The sequence below is a fragment of the Pan troglodytes genome, chromosome 21, assembly GCF_028858775.2.
Source record: "Pan troglodytes isolate AG18354 chromosome 21, NHGRI_mPanTro3-v2.0_pri, whole genome shotgun sequence".
NCBI lineage: Eukaryota > Metazoa > Chordata > Mammalia > Primates > Hominidae > Pan > Pan troglodytes.
Window position 1 is genome coordinate 64,988,908 of NC_072419.2, and position 24,836 is coordinate 65,013,743.

At 56.7% G+C, this 24,836-nt stretch overlaps 1 protein-coding gene across 8 annotated transcripts in view; it reads left to right on the forward strand.

The window, feature by feature from the left end:
* NPEPL1 (aminopeptidase like 1) overlaps positions 1–22,531 on the forward strand; it is a 65,999-nt gene extending 43,468 nt beyond the window's left edge. For 5 of the 8 annotated variants that reach the window (XM_063802671.1, XM_063802669.1, XM_063802670.1 and 2 more), the window contains 9 exons: positions 5,329–5,418; positions 5,842–5,923; positions 7,658–7,800; positions 13,767–13,844; positions 19,174–19,274; positions 20,042–20,234; positions 20,608–20,784; positions 21,251–21,361; positions 21,859–22,531. In XM_063802671.1, coding sequence (XP_063658741.1) covers positions 5,329–5,418; positions 5,842–5,923; positions 7,658–7,800; positions 13,767–13,844; positions 19,174–19,274; positions 20,042–20,234; positions 20,608–20,784; positions 21,251–21,361; positions 21,859–22,017 — 1,134 coding nt within the window. In that variant the 3' untranslated portion in view covers positions 22,018–22,531. The remainder of the gene's footprint in view (positions 1–5,328; positions 5,419–5,841; positions 5,924–7,657; positions 7,801–13,766; positions 13,845–19,173; positions 19,275–20,041; positions 20,235–20,607; positions 20,785–21,250; positions 21,362–21,858) is intronic. The other 3 variants (XM_063802672.1, XM_016938183.3, XM_016938178.3) reach the window with 1 other exon arrangement.
* Positions 22,532–24,836: the final 2,305 nt, after the last annotated feature.

Consider the following 24,836-nt stretch of genomic DNA (forward strand, 5'->3'; position numbering starts at 1 on the left):
GGGTGTCTGGAAGAGCAGACACTGCCCCTGGGCCCAGGCAAGATCGGGCAGGTGGGAGGGAGGTCGGGAGAGGGAAAAGCTTGTTGCGGGGGCAGGAGGGGGTTCCTGCCCTTCCCAGGAGCTTTGGTTCCTGGGAAGCGGCAGAGGCTTTTCCAAACCCAGGCCCCCTGCCTCTGCCTCAGCGTGGTCTGTGACTTCAGGATTCTGTTGTATACAGGCAGTGTTTGTTGAGCACGTAATCAGTGCCAGGAACGTCCATGCTGTTTTCCAAATAACCCTGCCCGCTTATGTGAGCTCCGTGTGCGCGTGTGTGATGTATGCACGTGTGTGTGTTGTGTGTGCGTGCACACGTGTTGCTGTGCATGTATGAGTGTATGTGCATGTGTTGTATGTGTGGGGTGTGTGTGTGTGCATGTGTGATGTGTGTTGCGTGTGTATGAGTGCTGGTGTGTGCATGAATGGTGTGTGTGGTGTGTTTATGTGTGGTGTGTGTTGCTGTGTGAGTGCTGGTGTGTGCATGAGTGGCGTGTGTGTGGTTGTGTTGCTGTGTATGAGTGTTGGTGTGTGCATGAGTGGTGTGTGTGTGCTGTGTGTATGTGTGGTGTGTGTTGCTGTGTATGAGTGTTGGTGTGTGCATGAGTGGTGTGTGTGTGCTGTGTGTACGTGTGTGTGTTGCTGTGTGTGTTTGAGTGCTGGTGTGTGCATGAGTGGTGTGTGTGTGGTGTGTGTGGTGTCTGTTGCTGTGTGTGTTTGAGTTCTGGTATGTGCATGAGTGGTGTGTGTGTGGTGTGTGTGTGGTGTGTTGCTGTGTGTGTATGAGTGCTGGTGTGTGCATGAGTGGTGTGTGTGTGCTGTGTGTACGTGTGTGTGTTGCTGTGTGTGTGTTTGAGTGCTGGTGTGTGCATGAGTGGTGTGTGTGTGGTGTGTGTGGTGTCTGTTGCTGTGTGTGTTTGAGTTCTGGTATGTGCATGAGTGGTGTGTGTGTGGTGTGTTGCTGTGTGTGTATGAGTGCTGGTGTGTGCATGAGTGGTGTGTCTGTGGTGTGTGTATTTGTGGTGTGTGTTGCTGTGTATATGTGAGTGCTGGTGTGTGCATGAGTGGCGTGTGTGGTGTGTATGTGTGGTGTGTGTTGCTGTTTGTGTTTGAGTGCTGATGTGTGCATGAGTGGTGTGTGTGTGGTATGTGTTGCTGTGTGTGTTTGCTGGTGTGTGCATGAGTGGTGTGTGTGGTGTATGTGTGGTATGTGTTGCTGTGTGTGTGTTTGCTGGTGTGTGCATGAGTGGTGTGTGTGTGTGGTGTGCATGTGTGGTGTGTGTTGTGTGTGTACTGGTGTGTGCATGAGCAGCATGTGTTGCTGTGTGAGTGCTGGTGTGTGCATGAGTGGTGTGTGTGTGTTGTGTGTGTTGCTGTGTGTGTATGAGTGCTGGTGTGTGCATGAGTGGTGTGTGTGTGTTGTGTGTGTTGCTGTGTATGAGTGCTGGTGTGTGCATGAGTGGTGTGTGTGTGTTGTGTGTGTTGCTGTGTGTGTATGAGTGCTGGTGTGTGCATGAGTGGTGTGTGTGGTGTGTGTGTTGCTGTGTGTGTATGAGTGCTGGCGTGTGCATGAGTGGTGTGTGTTGTGTGTGTTGCTGTGTGTATGAGTGCTGGTGTGTGCATGAGTGGTGTGTGTGTGGTGTGTGTGTTGCTGTGTGTGTATGAGTGCTGGTGTGTGCATGAGTGGTGTGTGTGGCGTGTGTTGCTGTATGAGTGCTGGTGTGTGCATGAGTGGTTGTGTGTTGTGTGTGTTGTGTGTGTTGCTGTGTGTGTATGAGTGCTGGTGTGTGCATGAGTGGTGTGTGTGTGTTGTGTGTGCATGTGTGTTGCTGTGTGTGTATGAGTGCTGGTGTGTGCATGAGTGGTGTGTGTGGTGTGTGTGTTGCTGTGTGTGTATGAGTGCTGGTGTGTGCATGAGTGGTGTGTGTGTGGTGTGTGTGCATGTGTGTTGCTGCACCCTTTACAGGAAGCACTTCTACATGTGTTATTTCACTCAATGCTGAGAATGATCCTTTTGAGGCTGCAAGGCCGGAAGTGATTTCCCAGCTCCAGATCCTTGGATGGGCCTGACATCAGGCTCCTGTCCCCACGGCAGCAGTCCCAGCCTCTGCGCCTGCCACCTCCAGTCCCCGAGCCCACAGCGCCACCCAGGTTGTCTTTTCTCATGTGTCAGAGCTCATTCTTCACTTCTGGCCCTGGAAGGCTGTCGCCTTCACCCAGGCAAGCTCTCCCACATCAGCACTTGGGCCACACCTCATTTCTTTCACTGTGTCCTCTCTGAGGCCTGTAACCACTGCCCCTCAACCCAAATTCTTCCATCTTCACCAGCATGAGATAGCTCCCCTTTTTCCCCTTCGTCTCTGAGCTTTTAAAAAAGTCTAACTGGTTTGCCTTGCTTAATCCTCTTTTCCCTCTTAACCCATGGAGACATAGTTTTTGCCCCCATCCTGACATTGTTTTCTAAGGACTGCTGGATGGGGTGTTGCCGTCCCTCCTTGAAGTGCATCTGCCCCATCCAGAGGTCTCCCTCCCTCCCGCTGCTCCCCAGACTGCTGCCACCTCTCAGCATCCCCTTCATGGCCTCTCCAGCGTTCCGACCTGCTCAGCCCTCTCCAGGTCAGACACCAGCATCCGCCTCTTCTCTCTGTCTTTAGGGATTTTCTTCTGACTTCCAGGCCTGCCATCCAGGTGGGCACGGGTGCCCGCAGAGCCCACCGGGGGCTCAAGCATCACCCTTATTTCCGAGGACAGCAGGGCACCCTGACCTCTGCTGCCCTCAGTCCCTTCCCCTCCTGTGGACTTCCTGCTGTCCCTTAGACTGGCCACGCCCACTCCTGCTCTTGCTCCTCTGCAGGGGTCCTTCCCTCTCCAGCCCAGCATGGTCTCCATCCGGCCTCTGCCCACATTCCCTCCCCAGGGAGGCCTGGCCCTCTTGGCTAGCACCACCCTCCCATTTGTCAGCTAAAGCATCACTACTAGACATGTCACATCTGTGTTGATCTCCTGTGCTCCCCACTGGGCTGGGAGTCCCCAGAGGGCAGGGACCTGGCCTTGTGCACAGCGATCCCAGCACCCGACCCCACACATGACAAAGGCCCAGTAAACACCTGGTGATGGAACCAGTGGGGGCAGTCAGTCCCCATGGCCCCCGACCCCATTGGTCCCAACTAGCTAGTGTGTCCTGTTTCTTGTCTTTGCTCTGCCCAGTGCCATGCCTTGAGGTGCTCTCCTGGGCTGTGGCAGCAGTCTCCTGGTCACCCTGCCACAGATGGCCTCCTTCCAGCTCCTGGGTCACTCGCCTTCCAAAGGCACATCTGTGTGTGTGCAAGGTGGCATCTTCTGAGTGCTGTCAGCTGTCAGGCCCTGCGCTGAGGCAGGAGTGTGCACACAGCACGTGCTGGTGCACTGAATTCTCACTACAGCCCTGTGAGATACATCCTGTTGTCCCCAGGTTAGGGCTGAGCAAACTGCTTGCCGACATTGAGTGGCTCCCCGGGGCCACGGCAGCAAGGGGCAGAGCCAGGTGTTAAGCTGCAGCTGCCACCACGCAGCCCTCTTGGGTCCTGAGCACACCATCATCTGACACCCACGTGGCCTGTACTCAGCTTCTCCCTTTTCTTCCCTGCGGGAACCTTCCAGTCCCCACCCAGGACCCTGTCCCCTCTGCATTCTGTGGCCTCATCCTCTTCTGTAGCAGGGACTGGGACTGTGTACTGTGAGTCTCTGCTGAGCTTGACTCCCTTGGACGTCTCTGAATTCTCAGAGTCTTGCATGATGCCTGGCACATGTGGACAGAATGAGCGGTCCTCCTCTCATGGCAAGGGACACTCTTCCCCAGCACAGCATGGCTGTGTGTTGGTGGAGGGCACCCGCAGCCCTGCCCTCCCTCCCACAGGAGCGCTCTTGCGTCAGAGCCCCGAGCTCGCCGTGGTCTGGGGTCTTCCAGGTGACACCTGGAAGTCACACAGCATTGACGCACTTCTCAGACAGTCCTTGTCGAGTCCCCACATGCCCTCACAGACAGAGAACCCGCTGACAGGCGGCAGGGACGGCTCAGGCACATTCATATCAGAGCTGTCAAGGTCCAGGTTTCTACCTTTGAGGCTTTGGGGTTTAATTACCTCGGCAGGGCGGGGGAGGTGGCCAGGCTGCAGTATCGACCCGGCGCCTGCTGCCCTGACATTATGAGACTAGAGGCAGGGATGATAAACTTGCTGCTGTCCTGCACCCCCGCAAAACAGCGCTGCTCTTCTCTTAATATTGTCTTTCTGGTGAGCGAGGGAGGCCGTGCAAGCAGCCAGCTGTCTGAAGCTTCTGTGCCTGGGGATGCACGGTGGGGAACAGGGTGGGGAAGGGGTGCCCGCAGATTCAGCTGAGAGAGAGTGAGGCTCCCAGGGCAGATGTGAGACACACATGAGAAGGCAAAGAATGGCCCAAGCCAGAGCTGAAGGACACATTTTTGGGACCCACGGGATGTGTGCTTTGGTGCATGTGCCCCTCTCTGCCCTGCCTTCGAGTGTGGGCTCTGAAGCCCTGCCAGGCCAGCAGGGCCCATGTTTTCAGTTCCTGGGTGGACACGTCAGTTCCATGAGGCGAGACCTCCCTCTGTGTCCTTCCCCTCCGTGCCCAGAACCGTGCTGTGTCAAGTGACAGTACTAGGGCAGCCAGACCCCTATCTGTCTTGCAGGGTTTATGAGGGACTTGCGTGGGACTCATGAGGAAAGCAGCGGCCCAGAGGGAAGGCGTCTGGGAGGGCCAGCAGGTTCAAGCACTCAGGATGTAGAGTGCTTCTGCTTGGTGGGGAGGATCTGGAAAAGCTACTGGTAGATACGGCCTATGAGAAGTGCCTCGAAGGATGACTGGGATCTTGGTGGGAGGGAAAGGACTGTGGGATCTGCAGAGGTGAGGCGTGGGAAGCTCAGGGCATACTCAGGGGCTGGCATGAGGGCCACCTACCTTCAGTTGTAGCTGGAATCAGGGGAGAAACAGGACACAGGGCTTGGAAAAGATCCAGATACAGAAGGGCAGGACCCCAGGCTGGGGACTCCTGTATATTTGTGGAGGCGCAGGGTGGTGGCTGTGCTGAAGGTTCTTTCTACAGGTGGCTGGTGGCCCTGGGTTGCTGGGGGTGGGGCAGGCAGCGAGAGCCATGGTCCCCCTCTCCCCTCTCTTTGCTGCCCTGTCAGTAGCCCTGTGGGTGGTGTTTGCCTCTGATGCCTTTTGTTCCTGGGGGATGGACAAGTGGAGAACATCTGCCTCCCACCTGGTCCCCAGTGATGGCCTTTTTCTCCCTAGTGCTTAGCGAATGCCACAGACGGCGTGCGGCTAGCGGCCCGCATCGTGGACACACCCTGCAATGAGATGAACACCGACACCTTCCTCGAGGTTTGTGGCGTCATCATGCCAGGGGTGGGACCAGGCTGGGGTGGGTGTCATAGACTCCCAGGAGAGCCAGAGGAAACCTGGGGCTGTCCACACCCTGACGTGGCCAGGGAACCTCAGGGCTGCCCTCGGTGGAGCGCTGCTGTCTGCCGGGCTCCAGGAAGCCTCAGGAAAGGGTGTGTGGGGAGGACAGAGCCTCCTCTTCAAGGCCCCTTGGCAAGACCACAGCCAGAGCTACAGGAAATGAGAGTGTGTGGAGGGTGAGCCCCCTCTTCTGGGTTTCATCACACGCGAAGCTGGCTCCCAAGCCCGGCTCCCCGACGCCACACAGGCAGCGATTCATCCCTGGCCCCAGCCTCGGCCTCTTTTGTTTCCAGCCATCTTCATGTGTTGTTGTGCTGTTGTTTTTTCCATGAACATGTCCAGGAGATTAACAAAGTTGGAAAGGAGCTGGGGATCATCCCAACCATCATCCGAGATGAGGAACTGAAGACGAGAGGATTTGGAGGTGGGTGGGGGCTGCATCCCTGCAGGTCTTGGCCTCGGGCAGTGGCCAGGGGCACTTGGGTGGCAGGGGGTTGGCGGGCCACATGGCACATCGTCCCAAACTTCATCCTGCTTGTGATCTGAAAGGAATCAGCCTGTGTCCAAGCCCAGTGCCGGACCCTGGGAAGCAGCCGTCCCTGGGGGAGAAGGGGAGGCAATCCAGATTCTGATTTGGATTCTGGAAGCTGCTAGATCCAAGTCCTTCCCTGCCTGCAGCCTCTCCAGCGTCCTCGCGTGCTGCACACCCTTACTCCTGGGACTGGCTCAGCAGGGCCTTTCTGTTCCTTGAATACACAAGTTCCCATCACGGCAGGCAGGGCCTGTGTGCGGATGGCTCTCCCTATCTGGAATACTTTCCCCCAAGATATATTTTTGGTGGAGGCCATCTCAACCAATGCCCCCTCCTCAGAGAGGCCTTCCCCAAGTCCCCAGACCCACCTTTCCCCACTGCCCAGGAACCAGAGGGGCAGATAAGTATGACTCAGCTGCCCCGTGGTGCTTGTAGACTGGCAAGAGGAAGGCGGCTGTCTCTGTTATGTGTGGCTACAAAACAAATCACTCGGAAGATAGCAGCTGAACGCAGCAACACTTATCCCCTCCCTGTGCTGTGGGTTGGGGAATCTTCCCCTGGTGCAGCGTCTCTGCCTGCTGTTGTCAGGTTGTTGGCTGGGGCTGCAGTCATCTGAGGGCTTGCCTGGGGCTGGCGATGTGCTTCCGGGCAGGCTTACAACAGGCTGCTGGCAGGTCTCAGGGCCTCACAGGCCATTAGCTGGAGACAGCAGGTCCTTGCTGTTTGAGCCACCCTCCGAGCAAGGTCTCTGAGCGAGAGATAGGGATAAAGAGCGAGCAAACAAGATGGAAACTCCCATCTTTTTCTGTGACCTAATCCCAGGAGTGATATCTCATCACTTCTACCTTTTTCTTTTGGTTAGAGGTGAGACATCAGGACCTGCTCACATGAGGGGGAGGGACTGCACAAGGACATGAATACCCAGACGTGGGGGCCACAGGGGCCATCCTGGTGGTGTCTACCTAGACAGGAGCCATTTACAAGTGGAGGGAGAGGCCGCTTGTGTCAGGAAAAGCTTCACAGAGGAGGTGGCATTTGCTGTGGATCTTACAGGATGAGTTGGAGTTTGTCAGGCAGCCATGATTAGCTCTCGTCATTGTTGCTATGATTGTTTGACTCAATTATTGCAGGACTTTGAGCCATAGACTCTGCACACGCACAGGCCACAGCTTTCTTGAGAAGATGTGTCATGTAAACCAAAGAGGCAGTGGTGCAGGGACTGTGGGAGTGAGTGTGAAAGGGCGGTGCGGTCCCTGAGTGCTCAAAGGATTCAGGAAGTGGGGACGAGCATGGGCTGGGGCAGCCTTGAGGTGTTATCCAAACATCGTTTCATTCTGCAATCCTGTTCTTTTCTTTCTGGAAAGGATACAATATTTTTTTCCCTTAGTGGGTTTTCTTGCTTAACAATACTTTGCATAGAATTTGTTTGCAATCTCAGACATTGGAGCTAATTTGCATTCCCCAATCCCACACTGGCCAGGGACAGGAGAAGGGGCAGGGAGCCCCAGGCTGAGGCAGGCGGCTCTCCAGGAGAAACACCAGCCGGCCAGAGTTTCCAGGGGCCTCTGGGAGTTCCCCGCTCAGCTCAGCCCGAGCCTAACCCAGTTCTCCCCATGCTTTCCATAGGAATCTATGGGGTTGGCAAAGCTGCCCTGCATCCCCCAGCCCTGGCCGTCCTCAGCCACACCCCAGATGGAGCCACGCAGACCATCGCCTGGGTGGGCAAAGGCATCGTCTATGACACTGGAGGCCTCAGCATCAAAGGGAAGGTGAGGTGCAGGCTGGCTCTCAGGGTGCCCTGGGGGTGGGGAGGGGAAGGTGAGGTGCGGCCGGCTCTCAGGGTGCCCTGGGGGTGGGGAGGGGAAGGTGAGGTGCGGCGGCTCTCAGGGTACCCTGGGGGAGGGGAGGGGAAGGTGAGGTGCGGGCCCGGCTCTCCAGGGTGCCCTGGGGGTGGGGTGGGGAGGGGAAGGTGAGGTGCCGGCAGGCTCTCCAGGGTGCCCTGGGGGTGGGGAGGGGCCCAGTTTGGGTCCAGCCAGCCCTCTGAGAGGTGTCATGGGGTGGGGGGCGGCGAGGTTTCTGGGGGTTCTGGGTTGGGGTGGGTTTGGGGAGAGTGCGCAGGGCGGGTTCCCATGTGCTGAGGCAACAGCTTCACGTGGCTCCCTGGGTTTCATGCCCACCCTTCAGAAGGGTCTGGAAACAAAAGCCTGGCCAGGGCCCAAGAGCAGCCCTGGAAATGACGGAAGGAATGGCAAGCAGGGCCAGGGAGGCAGGGCTTGCTGCTTGGGGGCTTTGTCCCAAGAAGGGAAGGGCAAGGGGACGCCTGTGTCTCTGAGTCTGCCCATGGTCCCCACCGAGAAAACGCTCAGAGTGGCCACACAAGACTCTCCAAAGGCACGTGACCCCCAAGAGCGAGGGGAATCTGGGCACGGCACAGAAGCGAGTCACCCAGGAACATCCCGGTGCGGTGGCCCTAGAAGCCTGTCCTGTGGTACGGCTTTCTGTCCTGCCATCCCAGGACAGGTGCTTGTGGAGCCCCCGTCGTGGCCAAGTCTGCCCGCCCCAGCAAGCCCTGCCCTCCTCCACACCATCTCCATCCATTCATCCTACACACCATGTGAGCAGCCTCTGTGCTCAGGCCTGGGCTGGGAAGGACAGGGAGGGAGCAGACTGGGAAGTACATACCTCAGGAGGTCTGGAAGGAGCAGGGAGTGCATCCGCAGCAGACACTGCAAACTAGCAGCCTGCAAGGCTCACGGAGGCCTGGCATTTTTAAAATTTGAATTAGCTACCAATATTTGAAACCAGGAAGGATTCTCATCAAAGCCTGGATTTCCGGCCTTTTGTGCACTCAGAAGGTCTGCCAGTGCTGGCGTTCTGTTCCCGCCTGGCAGCATTCCCCTGCAGCCAGTGGGCCTGCCCCTGGTGTCACCCATTCTCCAGTTTGGTTTGCGGTAGGCCCCACCACTTGCTGCTGCCTTCCTGACACTGAGCCCTAGTGTCAGCTGCTGTTCAGGGTGGCGCTGGTGCAGCTCGCCGCGCTCTCTAGCACGCCCAGTTTATTTCATACCTGGAAAGGATGAGCAGTTCCCATCCCTCCTCTAAACCACAAAACTGTTTAGAACTAAGCAGGAAATGACACTAATCATAAAAAGGGGTGTTTTTTTTTAATAGAAAAAACATGCCTCCCTATGGGTCTCTTGGGGTAATAGATGGTGGAATGAATGTTTCTGGCTTTGGGTCTTAGCATCTACACATTTGACAATGGTTTCATTTAAATTGATCTTCTTTACTAATGTATGTTCAGTAGGCAGAGTTGCCAGCTGTCTTCACTCATAGTTGGTCCAAGAATACTATCTGTTAACTTTGATTTTGAAGAGCTCCAATCACGTGAGGCAACAGATACTTAGGAAAAGTCTTTAATACGGTATCATTTGGCAGAGATTCCTAAAAATCCCATTTCACAGTAAATTCCAGCAATCACAACACCCACCGTGTGTTCAGTTCTTCAGGGTGGATTCTTGTGGCTTTCAGATGTCTGCGGAACAAAAGCATTTTGGACACAGTAACTCCAAGTGTTCACATGGAATGAGGGAAGTGAAGGAATACAGGTTCCACGTCTTCGTTTTGACCATCCTGCGCTCTGGTGTTTTGTTTTGGGTCCTCTGTTTCGACACCGGGAGGTAGGAAATCATGGGCCCTGGAGGCCCCGACTGTGCCCAGAGCCAGCCCACAGGATCTGACTGTCAGAGCGATTCTCAGAAGGAATGTGGGTAGTAGATTTTGTGTCGGGTCATTGTTAACGTCCATGTAATGTTACTTTCAGGATAAGTAACAAAGATATGCGAATTTGAAGCTTTTGTTTGTGTGATTAAAACGCAACCGTAGCCACAGCAATTTTTTAAACTTCAATCAACAACAGATTTTCGGAGGAGGAATATGTTATTGCTGACTTTGTTCAGAGATACCGGCACACGGTGGTAATAAGCAAACTGACTTCTAGTCGGTTAGGATTCCTAAATTCGCCACAGATAGTGCACCCCCTACTGCCTGCACCTGGTACTGGCTGCTCCCACCCTCGCACGCACCCTCAATACCCACGGTCGCCCTGGAAGCCGCTACATTCTGGCTGGTAGAGTCGTGGACCCTCTTCTCCTTGGATCAGATGCTTGTTTTTGATGTCGGCTTGTTGTGGACCAATGTGAGAAGATGAGCTTCCTGGGAATTCATTCGCTTGCTTGTGGCACTAACTCTAGTCACTTAGGGAAAATATCGTTGCACCTGACTTCATCTCATGTGGCTGTGGGTAGACCTGTGCAGTTAGTCAGCTCCCGGCCTGGAAATTAACACAAAGGAAAAACCTGACCACACAGGCCTTCCCTAGAGGCCACAGCTGCACAGCCTTCAGGGAAGCTGTGGTCTGAGGGTGGCTGGTAGAACTGCCAGAGAGTAGGGCATTTTCCATGGCTCCAGATCACCTTCTGAAAATGCGACTATAGCCCCTGCCTATTCCCGGGGTCCAACTGGTCTGCAGACCCCATAATACCAGGAAGAGCTGGGTGTGCTGGCACCAGTGAAACAATACCTGGTTTTTTATTTTAAACCAGCCCATCTTCCCCGCTGCAGTTGGAACCGTTCTACGTGGATTTGGGATCAACCAGCAGGCCTTTCCTGAGCTGTTACTGTGTGGAGTGGGCGCTGAGGCTCCAACCATTGATGCAAAGACCCCAATCCTGACCTGAAGGCGCTCACAATCTCTCCCCAACAGCCTGGTGTGAAACGCAGACGCAACGCAGCAGGCATTCTCCCCAGTGGCTGCCTGTAGAGCAAATGGTGCAGAAATGGTCACTCCTCAAAAAGCAAGCTGGCTGGAGCCAGCCCAGCTCCCAGTTTTGCAAGAAAAAAAATCACAGCTCCATTTTCAAAGATTTCAAGGGCAGCTCAAGACCAGCCTGGACTAGCAGGCCTCAAATGCATTACTGGAGACCCCTTTACGCTCTTAACAAGTACCGACCCCAAAGAGGTTTTTTGTATAACAATGATGTCTATTGATATTTACTCTACTGGAAATTAAAAGTGAGAAATTTATAACATGTATAATTCATTAAAAATAACATATAAATCCATTGCATGTTATCATAAATAATTTTATGAAGATAACCATCTTCCAAAATGAAAAAATAATTTACTGAGAGAGTAGCATTGTTGTACATTTTCACAAATCCTGTCAGTGTCTGGCTTGATAGAAGACAGCTAGGGACCTTGCATCTGCTTCCGATGTAGTCTATGGAAATGTGTTGTTTCAGTTGAACTGTATCAAGAAAATCTGGCCTCACGCATTTTATAGTTGAAACAGGGAAAAGGATTTTAGTACCTTTTTCAGCTAACTAACTATGAACATTCTTTGCTATTACACCAAAACTCAACAAGTGGTAGCTTCTTAAAGGCTGGTTATAACATGGAATCTGAAGCCTCATAAATAGACTTTTGGGCTCTGTGGCAGTTAAATCCACTGTTCTCTCTCACTTTGAACGTGTGGTTTTTCATGGAAAAATGAATGTTCACTTGAAAAATGTTGGTTCACAGAGTTCTCCAGAAATTCAAATTTTTGACACATTACATTATATAGTATCAAAAAATCACTTAATATCACCATCCATCTCATCAGAAAACTCATTGAGTATGAGGAAGTTGTCATGGTGATAGGAGAAAGTTTTTCAAAATTCTGATTTTTGCTTAAAAGCTCAAATGTATACCATTGGCAATAAATAATGTCAGCTGTTTCTGGAAGTAAGAGGCTCAGTTTGTTCCTTTTCTGGGAAATACCTGCCAGATACCTAAATCCAATTAAATGCCATTTGTCTGTCAGTTTTTCTTTCAAGTAAAAATGGTGTCGTGGCCAGAGTGGCTCATGGAGCTCAGAACTCCCCCAGCAATCACAGCTGAGCTTCTGCTCTGACCGACCACTGCCCGTCAGCAACAGCAGGAGTGCATTATGAGTCACACGGAATATGGAAAATGTATCGTACCCAAGGGTTGAGAGTTTTAAAAATTAATTTTACTGCTTCAGCAAGGAAATTCTAACGTGAAATTGGCATTGGTTCATTTTCCCAGAGGGCATGGAAACGAATACAGCGGCTCCCCGACCTCTTTGGGACTGTGGCCTGATACTCCAGCACAGGGGGTGTAAGTGTCAGCCTCGTGAAAAAGGCAGAGACCGTCTTAAATCACTGCGAAAATGGTTTCTTCTATAAAAACAGAAACAACATATGGGGGCTGGTGAAACTTTGCACAATCAATCAATTGAGCTGTATTTGCAAGCCCAGTCCTGGCTCCACCTGCAAATGGGAAGGAGCTGGCAGCTGTGACGGGGGAGACATGGTGTACAGTGAGCAGCTGTTTCCAGGCATTTCTGTGTGACCCATTTTGCACATGGTTTGATTCCAGATCGGAGGCCCTGTTTTTCCATTTAAACAATCCTGTGCTTTCTCACAGATTAGCTCAGAAGAGATGGCTTATTTTCAGTACTACAAGATGGGTCATTTTCACTCAATTATAAAAGCAGCTCAATTTACATCTAAAAATACTTTGCACTAAAATTCAAAGCTTGTGTAATAAGATAAGGGTTCAAAAATGATTCAGTAAATTTCATACCCAAACCTTTACCTCTGAGGACCTGCTGTTAATTTAAAATATGAACTTGTGAATTTGATTTGGGAACCTGTAAAATGTAAAAATGTGTAACACTGTCAACCAGCGTATAGGAAACAGCGTGGACACTGCGGGGGAAGGGTGGCCCCTCTGTAGACCCAGGTTAACCGGGAGGTGTGAACTATTAACCAGGAGGTGTGAACTAGCAGGAGGGCAGAGGTGGCCCCTTCTTCTGGCGATAGACCTGGCAGTGACATGAAGGAGCGACAGGTGTCCTCACTGCTGGTGGTGTCAGTGGGGGTGGATGTGACTGATTTTGGCGAAGAGTTCAAATCAACCCTCACCATCATTTAAGGTTGTGATGAGGGGCAGAGAATGCTGAGCCTAAGTCTCGTTAGGTGGTAAAGCCCTCTAAATGCCAGGGAGAGGAAGCTAGGCCCTGTTCTGGGGGCGACAGGTGGCCAGGGCAGGTTTGCATCGCGGCAGCAGCCCCTCAGGCTTCCTCCCTGCCATAAGCACACTAGGAATCTGCAATGGGTGCAGGAAGCACCCAAGCCCACCCAGGTCCCTGAGGTGCTGGCCAGGGACCTCCAGCAAGCCCCAGAGGCTCCCTGGACCTCAGCTTCCTTCTCACGCTGTGCGGAGGAGTGGAGAGAGAGTAGCCCTGCAGACAGACCCCCAGGCGGCGTGGCAGCCCGGGACTGAGGTCAGGGTGCCCGGCCTCAAAGCACGGGGTCCCTGTTTCAATGTCAGAGACCGGCCACAGCGAATTCTGCAGCTCCGGGCATCTCCTCGGGTTCCCCCTCCATGCAGTTACTGTTTGATAACCCCAAAGTTCTGTCAAAACAAAAGGGAGCCTCACCATCTATGGCCATGACTCCCTGTTGCTTCTGGAGAACACCCCGCTTGGCCAATAGGAGGTTCATGAGTTCTGTGGGTGCCCAGGAGGCCTGGTGTGGGGGCTGCCCAGGCCTGAGAGCTGGGGAAGGTGGGGCTAGCGTGGGGCCGGGTGGGGGTGGGGGGCTGCCGCTGCCAGGCCTGGACCTCACAGCTCACCTTTGTCCTGGTCCCTTTGTACCACCCGCAGACTACCATGCCGGGGATGAAGCGAGACTGCGGGGGTGCTGCGGCCGTCCTGGGGGCCTTCAGAGCCGCAATCAAGCAGGTGAGTGGGCCCTGCCCGCCCTCTGCAGGGGCATCCTGGGTGTGCCTCGTGGGTGCTCCCCTCTCCCCTGTCCGTCCCGCCACAGGCCCCACCAGGGTCCTACCCGAGTCTCCCCAGCGGATGCCTGTCCCCCCTCTGCCCCCAGGCTCTTCTGGGGCCCCCAGAGCTTCCTGCCTTCATCAGAGCTGCTCTGGGAGGCCCCAAGGGCAAGGTGCAGCCATGTTCTCTGCTCAGGGCCTGACTTGGCTCCAGAGCCCCATGAGCGGTTGGCTCAATGAGGAAGCCTGGCCTAGACCCGCATGGCATGTGGCAGGCAGAAGCTCATGGCAGGGGCACGTTGTTCTGCGTACCCCTCCCACAACCCTTCTTTGCAGCAGAGCTGCCTCTGGTGACTGGTCTCGCCAAGTCACCACCTCCAACCCCCAGGCCTGGCCAGGCCCCCTTCCTCTCTTGCGTGGGCAGGTGCCCCAGTGCTTAGCCCTTGCTCAGTGGCAGTAATCACTCGGGGGGAGTGGGGGGGGGGTGACCTTGAGTGACCTTCCCATGGAGCCCAGATGTCCCTGGGGCCATAAAAAGTGCTTATTAAACAAATGAAGAGGCCAGCTCATGCTGGTAATCCCAGTACTTTGGGAGGCGGAGGCAGGAGGATGGCTTGAAAGCCAGAAATTCAAGACTACCCATAGCAACCTTGCAAGACCCCGTTTCTACAAAAAAAAATTTTTAAACTAGCCAGGCGTGGTGGCGCGCACCTGTAGTCTCAGCTACTTGGGAGGCTGAGGTGGCGGAGGATCGATTGAGCCCGGGAGGTTGAGGCTGCAGTGAGCTAAGATCCCACTGCTGCACTGCAGCCTGGGAGATAGAGCGAGACCCTGTCTAAAGAAACAGGCCAATGAGGAGTGTGCACTGACTCATCAGCCGAGGTTTTACCTTCCTAGGCTACCTTTCTCAGGCCAGCAACCCAGTTCCTTGGGGTAAACTTGAAATGGAAAAACAAAAAGGCCTTGGCAAGTAGTTTCCAATCTGGAGGGTCCTGCTCCTGGCCTTGAGGGAGGAGGAGGAATCCCAGGAGGAAGGAGCTCCTTCTGCCGGGGCTTCCCAGCTGGCCGTGCACATTCCAGACTGTGTGATGGGCTTCTGCTGACAGGGCCAGCCGGTGGGGACACGGAGGTGCGGGGGTGAGGTGGCCTGGGCAGGAGGGGCTGGCAGGCCCTCACCTGTGCTCTGCACAGGTTTGGAAACGGCCTCTTAGGGCTCACGGGTGTTTCTCTCGTGCTGAGCACACAGCTGGGGCTGTACGCAGCCTGCAAGCCCCATGCCTCCATGAGCACCTGCCGTGGCCCGTCCACTGCAGAGCCTGTCGGAAGAGGCTGGAGGAGGAGCATGTGTCCTCTGTGCGCTACTCCTTCACTGGTTATAAACTACCAAGGGACACGGCTGGCACTCAAGGAGGGTCTTGACTGCCCCAGCATCATAGGCCACGGGGCAGGGTGGCTCTGGGCTCCCACTACCTGGCCCTCCTCCTTGCCTCTGCCCAGGCCCCGTGGCTGTGGCAGATGGGCTCACCGGAAGAATGCTGAGGCGGACGGGCCCAGCTGTGTGGTGCTCGCTGGGCAGCTCTCTCTGAAGGGAGCAGCTGCTGCTCTGGGGTGGCACGGGGGCAGGGGTGGGCAAGTGGTTCTGGAGGAGCCATGTGGCCAGCCCTCTGTGGCCATCTTTGCCGTTCACCCCTGGTTACTCCTCCAACAGAGGGTCTGTCCTGCCTCTGGGACAGGCTGTCTGGGAATGCCCCAGCAGGAAGACTCTTCTGAGCTTGAATTCCCTGTTCACAGGAAGCCGCTTGACAATGATCACAGATTCATCAGGCAGCAGCCGTGAGTGTTCTCAGCACTCCTCCACCTCTAGAGGTGCTGCGGCCTCTAGAGGTGGAGGAGCACCTCTAGATTTGAGGGGTGCTGAGGACACCCCACCCCCACTCTGGACAAAGATCCCCCTCCCACAAGAGCTCCAGCCTGGAGGCTCCACTGTGAACGCGAATGTCCTGCTTGGCCTTCACATATCCTTGTTGGCCTCTTAGAAAGGAATACACCTCTGTCTGAGCCACAGAATCAATCCTCAGGGTTATGCATTTACCCAGAGAATAAAATCAGCATCCACGTGTCCACACTGGTAGGAATAGATCACTGAAGGAATAAATGAATGGGAGAGAACCGTTTCTCACACTGAATCCCAGTTTCAGGCTGCAGAGGTAGTGATGGAAACAGGAAGTCGTCACCCCACAGCCAGGCCTCATTCCAGGTGAGAGTGGCCCACTGTGCTGGAACTGGAGCATGAGAGTGGGATGGGAACAGGACAGTCAAATGCTCTCAGAGTGCCTCTCGCAGCTTTATAGTGGTGACACTCATGACCCAGCCTAACCACGTGTCCCAGGGCATGTCACCAGGGCAGGGACAGAGCCACCTGACATGCCTCCAGAGGCAGTGTGCAGGGAAGGACACAGCATTTCTGCAGGATTCCCATCAAAAATGCATGGCCTGCCTGTAGTCACAAGGACACGTCAGACAAACCCAGCACTGAAAGTGCCAAGGCCACAAAAGACAAAGCCAGACTATGCAGTCGCCCAGATTAAGGAGAGCAAGCAGGCCGGGCATGTTGTGTGTTCTGATCCGATCTGGACGTCTGAGGAGCACATGGAATCTGGATGGTCCCGAGAGGTGATGGTCCTGTGTTGGTGATTACTACCCCCCGCTGCCCATTGTCCCATGGCTGGACAAGATGCTGACATTGGCAGAATCTGGGTGAAGGGTGTTGAGGAATTGTTTGTGGCTGTTTCTTTTTTTTTTTTTTTTTCCCGAGATGGTGTCTTGCTCTGTTGCCCAGGCTGGTGTGCAGTGGTGCGATCTCGGCTCACTGCAACGCCTCCCAGGTTTAAGTGATTCTCCTGCCTCAGCCTCCAGAGTAGCTGAGATTACAGGCATGTGCCACCACACTTGGCTAATTTTTGTATTTTTAGTAGAGACAGGGTTTCACCTTGTTGGCCAGGCTGGTCTTGAACTCCTGACCTCAAGTGATCCACCCACCTCAGCCTCCCAAAGTGCTAGGATTACTGGCATGAGCCACTGCTCCTGGCTGTTTGTGACTATTTCTGCAATTTTTTCGTAAGTTTGAAATTATTTCACAGTGAAATGTTTTGAACTTTTTAGAAAGAGGATGTGCCATTCAAAGATGGAAGGGCACGCCAGGAGCTCGGTGGCCCTGGGCTCTGGGGGTGTTAGCGACCCTCCAAGCCTGGCACCAAAAAAAAGCCCCTGCCCCACTTACCAACCCAAAACCCTTGGCCGCCCTGGGGGACCAGGCCCAAGCCCTGGCGTAGCACTGGAGACCCTTCCCACGCTGTCCCTGAAGCACTCACAGTCCAGCCCCATCTTTGGCCACCCTCTTCTGTTAGACCAGCAAGTCCCAACTGTGCCAGGTAACACCCAGGAAGTGTGTGAACATTGACAGCTCCAGGGCTCACCTCCAGCTCTGCTGAGTCTTGGATTTTTTCAGCCGCTCCTGGTGATTGGAGAAACCCCCAAGACTGGTCGTGAGGGCCGCAAGGGCAGGGCCGTGCCTGTGCTGTCTCTGTGTCACGTCTTCCAGCCGTGCAGACCTCAGCACTGTTTGCCCCAGGACTGCAGCTCGCTCGTCTTCTAAGCCAGCACTTCTCAAGTGGGGTCCCCATGTTGTTAGTAATATGGGTTCTCAGCTCCGCCCCAGACCTGCTGGATCAGAAATTAGGGGCAGGGCCCAGGCTTCAGCGGGTAGCAGCCCTCCCTGGGAGGCTGAAAGCATCCATTTGGGAATCCTCCTCCTCCCCGCTCCTCCCTCTTCCCCCCCCGCCTCCTCTCCTCCTCCTCCCCCCTCCTCCTCCTCCTCCCCCCTCCTCCTCCTCCTCCCCCCCCTCCTCCTCCCCCCTCCTCCTCCTCCTCCCTCCTCCTCCTCCTCCTCCCCCCACCCCAGCAGCTACAGATCCAGAACCCTGCTTTCTAGGAGGACTTCAGGGCTCCCCTCCTTTGTTGGTGGAGCTCATCTCTGTGGCGTCCATGGCCTGGAGCCCCATGGCCTCATCATGTGACCTCAGGGTCATGCTGTCATTTATTCGTTTGTTCCTAAACACCCACTTCTCCCTGGAATGACCACAGGAGGCCTCAGCACAGGGACAGGCCATGGTCACTGTACACACAGATGGAATGTCAGTGCTGGGGTATCTGGGGAGGAGCTCTGAGAGGAGGAGGCTGAGGGTCCTGAAGCCCCTGCCCCGTGTCCCTGACACAGGCTGGGCTGTGAGAGTGGGAGCGGGGGACTCGGGGCCCTTGTGGAGCTGACAGGTGGCCCCGATATCATCACCCTGAGGCTGGTGGGGTTCTTTCCCCTGTGCTGCGTGGGGGTGCGGGGCCATCTGTGAGGCTCAAGGACTGAGCGGGGACCCAGGGAGGTCTCAGGGACTCGCAGCTGCCATGCCCAGCACCACTGCTGCAGCTCCTGCCACTGGCCACTCCTTGCCCTGCTGGCTGCCCCTGCCCCACCATCCCAAGTGTTTGCCTTTGGTGAGGGCTCTGCACCCGTGGTGGAAGAGTCGGCTGTTCCAGGAGATGAGAAAGACGCTGGATCCTATAGAGCTGTGTGTCCGCGCTCTCGAGGCATGCTCCATGCTAGGAGGATGTATTCTGGTTAAAGATTCGTCTCCGGGAGCAGAGGAAGGGCAGGGACAGGGGTCTGGGAGCTCTACTCCATTTGACATTGCTGCCCGGGTGTGGCCCGCTTCGGGGTCAGGGGGCACCCTTAGAGCCTGTGCAGGGCAGGAACTGCCACCATCTGTTGGCCACACATTTCTCAGTGAACAAATGACTTTTGGCATCAGAAAGCCATAACCTCACACCTAAACTTCCACGAGGCTGAGCTCTTCCTGCCCCTGTGTGTGTGTATGTGTGTGTGTGTGTATTGAGGGGACGCGGCTGCTGGCCACCTTCCGTCGGCACAGGTTGGCGAGGCTTCATGACTGCCCAGCCCATGCAGTCCAAGAGTCCCACAGCCCAGCCCATGCCCAGGCTCATCCACTGCGGCGGGTGGGCTCTGCCAGGGGAGGCTAGGAAACCCCAGTGGTGAGCCTTGGCCTTGGGATCTGCCAGGACTGTACCCGGGATGGCAGGGAGGGCGAGCTTTGGTCCCTGCAACTTGGAGCCATCTGTCTCTCTCCTGCTGTCTGTGGGTCTGAGAACCCCCAGCTCGTCCTCCCCACTCCCCAAACCTATGACCTACAACTGGAGCCTCTGCCCACTTCTCCCTCCAGGGTTTCAAAGACAACCTCCACGCTGTGTTCTGCTTGGCTGAGAACTCGGTGGGGCCCAACGCGACAAGGCCAGATGACATCCACCTGCTGTACTCAGGGAAGTACGTCTGGCCCTCCCACTCCTTCCTGCCCACTGTTGGAACTCGCGACCCTTCCCGGCCTGCAATGCCAGCTCACTCCAGGCATATCGGGAGGGCACTCAGCGTTGGGGTCCCCTGGGCAGCAGGCTCCTTGCTTCCCGGAGGGCTGGGGAGCTTTGGTAGCAGGCGCAGCTCACGTTGAGGGGCCCATGGCACCTGGATGAGGTGCTAGGCTCCCGTACAGTGCCTGGCCCAGGAGCTCGTGGTCTACCCTGCATTACCAGGACAGGCCTTTCCAAAATTTAGGCCTGAAACCTTTGGGTGTGTGAAGCTCTGACCCCCAGATTCCCTGCTCGGGGACACCTCCTGCATCTCCCCCTTGAGATTGACCCTGGAAAGTCAAAGCTGAGCTGGCAGCTGAGGAGCAAGTGGCTCCAGAATTCAAAAGAGAAGAGCCCTCTCCCCAGCCCCATGAGCTGGTGCCTGAGTGGGCGCCTCCCCGCATCTCCTGCTCTTCCTCATCTGCCGGGTGCCAGGCACAGTGTGCTGAAGGCCAGCCCAGCCGGTTCATGCCACCCACTTTATAGAAGAAGAAACTGAGGCATGGGGGAGCCAAATGGCTGGTCCCTGGCTCTCCAGAGCAGCGGGGCAGGGATGTCACCTGGAAGCCCTTTGCTCCAGGCACTGCATTGCTGTAGGGACTGGGGGCATCCCGGCCTTCCCAGTGGGGAACGTGTTGGGGTTTGGGGAGCCACAGGGATGGACAGCTCCAAATGGGGTCTTCCCAGTTTCAAAGGGGCTCACGCCAGTGTCCCAGGAAATCCCGTCCCTGAGCGGGGATCTCTACCATGCCCCAGGACGGTGGAAATCAACAACACGGACGCCGAGGGCAGGCTGGTGCTGGCAGATGGCGTGTCCTATGCTTGCAAGGACCTGGGGGCCGACATCATCCTGGACATGGCCACCCTGACCGGGGCTCAGGTGAGTGCTCCCTGGATCCACCCCTTAGCTGTGGTCCCAGGGAACCCCACCCCACTCTTGACCTCGAGGTGGGGAAGGCAGCGCGTGGGGGCTGCCGTCAGGAAGTTTTCATAACTGGGCACGAGGAGGCAGGAGGAGCTGCCCGTCAAGCTTGGTGTGGGCAGTGCCGAGGCCCAGGCTGGATGCAGAGCTGGGAACCGCCTCCTGTGTGCTTCATGGCCATGGTCCTTTCTGCCTGTGTTTTTTCTTTTTTTCTCAACCGTCTCTTTTCTGGCTCCCTTATTTCTCTGTCTGCCTCCCGGTCCCTCTTTTGCCTTGGGTGTTTCTCTCCTGCCGTCCCGTCCACACGCTTCCCGGGTTCCTGCCCGCCCAGGGCATTGCCACAGGGAAGTACCACGCCGCGGTGCTCACCAACAGCGCTGAGTGGGAGGCCGCCTGTGTGAAGGCGGGCAGGAAGTGTGGGGACCTGGTGCACCCGCTGGTCTACTGCCCCGAGCTGCACTTCAGCGAGTTCACCTCAGCTGTGGCGGACATGAAGAACTCAGTGGCGGTAGGTTTGGAGCCTTGAACCTGGAGCCTGCCACATGGGTGGAGCCGGGCAGGCGGAGCCCTGCCTTCAGGGTGCTGGTGCACCCAGGGAGCTGGGGCCCCCCAGAAGCAACCACAGTGCAGACGAGGGCTTGAGAGGCAGGCGTCAGGGTACAGGAGTCATCCCAGACAGCGTGGGCCACTCACTGGCTTCCCTGCCACACAGCCAGGGGTTTCTCCCCCAGTCTTGGGTCTGGCTCAGTTGCCCCATCAGGCCCTTTGCTGGCTTCCCCCTTGGCCTATGGTGGGGGCAGACTCCTTAGCTCATGGTCAAGGCCCTCCCAGCCCAGCTTCAGCTGCCTCCCCACACGCTCCCTCCCAGCCACCCCGAGCTCCTTGCAGACAGCAATAGTGACAGGCGATGGGGCAGGGTGGAGAGGGCCCGGCCGGAGCAACCCACAGGCACTGTGTCCTCCTGGCCTCCCTAGGACCGAGACAACAGCCCCAGCTCCTGTGCTGGCCTCTTCATCGCCTCACACATCGGCTTCGACTGGCCCGGAGTCTGGGTCCACCTGGACATTGCTGCACCGGTGCATGCCGTGAGTGTCCCCCCTCCCCACTGGCCCTGGCTGCTCCCGCCCTCTTGTCCAAACAGCACCCCTCTGGCTCTGGAGCTGCTGGCAGAGCTCATCAGAAACTTCTGTCTGTGACCCAGCTTCCAGCCCACTGTCCCCACCACCCCCAGGTCTCATCCTCCCTGGGAACAGAGTGGCTGCTGTGTACGACCCTTCCCCAGCCAGCCTGTCCTCCATAGGGGATCCTGGGCCCTGTCTCACCCATCCCCACCCTGAGGAGCTCCCGGGGTGAAGGCAGAGCACACAGGGCCTTGCCCCCTGCCTATGCCTGGCCTGCCGGCCCTGAACGTGTCCAGCCAGCAGCATGGAAGGCTCTGGGCTCCGGCTGGTGCTCAGGATCTCCTTCCTGAGAAGGGGACTGTGGGGCACGTGGAGGGGACCCAGGAGGTGAGGGGTCCCCAGGAACCCCTCCTGTGCTGCAGCCCCACGCCCAGAGTCTGTGTCCTGCCCTTTGCTTGCAGGGTGAGCGAGCCACAGGCTTCGGTGTGGCCCTCCTGCTGGCGCTCTTTGGCCGTGCCTCTGAGGACCCTCTGCTGAACCTGGTGTCCCCACTGGGCTGTGAGGTGGATGTCGAGGAGGGGGACGTGGGGAGGGACTCCAAGAGACGCAGGCTTGTGTGAGCCTCCTGCCTCGGCCCTGACAAACGGGGATCTTTTACCTCACTTTGCACTGATTAATTTTAAGCAATTGAAAGATTGCCCTTCATATGGGTTTTGGTTTGTCTTTCTGGTCGTCAGCATGGTGGTGGAAACAGCTAAAGTTTTAGGAGACGGCTTAGGGTTTGGTGCGGGCCACGGGGAGGGGACCGGGAAGCGCTGGGGCTTGTTTCTGTTACTTACAGGACTGAGACATCTTCTGTAAACTGCTACCCCTGGGGCCTTCTGCACCCCGGGGTGAGGCCTCCTGCCTGCCTGGTGCCCTGTCCCAGCCCCAGGTCCTGTGCAGGGCACCTGCGTGGCTGACAGCCAGGCTCTTACTCCAGCCGGGGCTGCCAGCGCATCCAGCCAGCCCAGCCCTGTGAAAGATGGAGCTGACTTGCTGCAGGGGACCTGATTTATAGGGCAAGAGAAGTCACACTCTGGCCTCTCAGAATTCACTTGAGGTTCAATTAAATACAGTCACACCACCCCCTCACCTGGCCTCGTTCTTCTTTCTCCCCCTCCATTTTAGAAACGGGTCCTGGAGCCCATCTAGGGAATGTAGTGCAGGGCTGCCTCCTGCTTCTCCCAGACCGGCTCTGGCTTTGAGCCCCAGCTGGTCAACCCAGTGTTGATGACAGGAGCCCAGGACCTGGGGAGGAGGACAGGGGGCCACTGGGCCTAGGCCTGGCCTTCCTGACCATTTTGATTTTCTGGGTGCACACAGCACAGACTCCAGGTGGAAGTGCTGTGGGCTCCTGAACTCTCTACAGCCCGGCAGCCTGCACGGAGGCCGTTCTGTCTCTCGAGGGTCCTGGAGCCTGCGCTGTGTGAGGTCGACTGTGCTTCCGTGCCCCTGGGCACTGTCCTAGGTGATAAAGGGCAGGGCCCCGAAGCCAATTCGGATCTCCCGGGAGCCCCGCCAGGATTCAGGGAACCCCTGAACCTGGGCTCCAGGAAAAGCAGGTGAGGCGGGTCCAAGGCACCCAGGAGCCAGGCTCCCACTGGCTTGGGTGACAGTACAGGCCAGGACCTTGTCCCTGCCATACATCCCCTTTGCTGTCAGTCGCAGCAGGGCTGCCTGGGGCCCCCCAGGAAGGGATTGGGTCTGAGGCCCCACAGGGAAGGGGACAGTGCCCACCTCTCTTCAGCTAGGGCCGAGGGTGAGGACCTGGCTGCAGATCTGTGGGACACGTGGCCCTAGGCTGTGTCCTGAGCCCCTGGCCACCCCACCCCAAGGGTCCCCAGAATCCATGTGCCCCCACAGCCCTGGAAATCAAGGTGACTTTCTGGGCCTGATCCCAAGCAAATATTTATTAACTGCCTGCTGTGTACACAGCCCTGGCTGGGCCTGAAAAGGCAAGAACTGGCTGCAAGGTCCTGGCCCTGTCTGAGGAAACTGTCACCCAACACAATGACAGCAATTGTGGGCAGCAGCCGGGGAGACGGAGCCGGAGCTCCCGAGCAGGGGCGGCTGCAGCCGGGGTTAGGAGCCTTCACGGGTCATTAGCTTGCTTAATGGTGCTGCAGTAGGCCCCGCTTGCCGGCCTCCCCTGAGACACCCAGAGGAGGCAGAGGTCACGAGGTGGCTGGCTCCTTCTCCAGGGCAGCTGGCACCGTCTGCTCCCGCTACCAGGGGTGCGCCCGCATGGACACAGGATGCAGGGTCAGGGAGCAGGGGAGGAACTGAGTCTCCCTTGTGCAGGCACAAAGGCGGCCTCAGGACCAGGGACCCAGCTGGGCACCAGCTGCTGGCTGGCCTGGCCTGCCTGCCGGCGTCGGGGGGCCCACGGGGGTGAGCCAGAGGCCTGGCTTTCCCCGGGGCCAAAGGGCTCTAGGAGGCAACGGCTGCTTCCCCAGGCCCCACCAGAGCCCTGGCGACAGGGTCATGGGGCGGCTGGCGGTGCTGGGGGGCAGGTGGGTGCTCTGGGTCCACTTGATCATGGTTTCGGGGAGCAGTGCAGGAAGACGAGCTTGGTGCAGAGCCCCCACAGGCAGGCTAGCGCACAGCCCCAAGGAAGTGCTCCCAGATGAACTTGGCCGAGAGCATCACCATGGCCACACCAAGTAGGCGGGGCTAGGACCCCACCCACACCCCCTCCCTGGAATCCCAGGGCCCACCTGGGTGATGTTATCCCAGAGACAGGGACAAGAGATGAGAGGATGGAAATGTCTCTGGGAAAAAGGCTGCAGGAGCTGGAGGTGATGAGCAGAGCAGGCGAAGGAAAGGGAGGCCCCTCCTCCCTCCATGTTAGAGAAGGGAGCCCTAGATCTGGCCACCAGCAGCTTGTGCACACCTGGGGCTGAGGGCACACAGGGCTGCACGTACACACTCAAGGCCACTGTGAGAACAGGTGAGCAGGGCCAGAGGGCTGTGGAAAGCCCGGCTGAAGGCTGCACCTCCAGGCTGAAGAGAGCTTTACCGGCATCCGCCAGGAAGCCTGGGCTCTGGGGCTGTGTCATTGTAGATGACCATTTCCAGGTCGTGGCCACAGCCCCGGTTCTGGTCACAGCTGGGCCACCAATCCTCCTGCGCCACCCACCACTTAGCCATCGGGCCGTCTTCAGGGCATCGGCCAGCCTCAGCTGCTGCAGCCAGACCCTGGCGTTGTGGAAGGCTGGCCAGTCCACATCCTGCAGCCTACGAGGATGCGCTGTGTGAGGGGTACAGGCCCTGGCCTGGGAGGGGACCCAGATGCAGGCCCCCAGAACTGACGGAAAAGTCTCTCCCCAGAGGTCAGGTCTTTGTCAGCAAAGGTGGGAAACCAGGGGAACGGCGGCACCAGGCTCCAGAGACATTT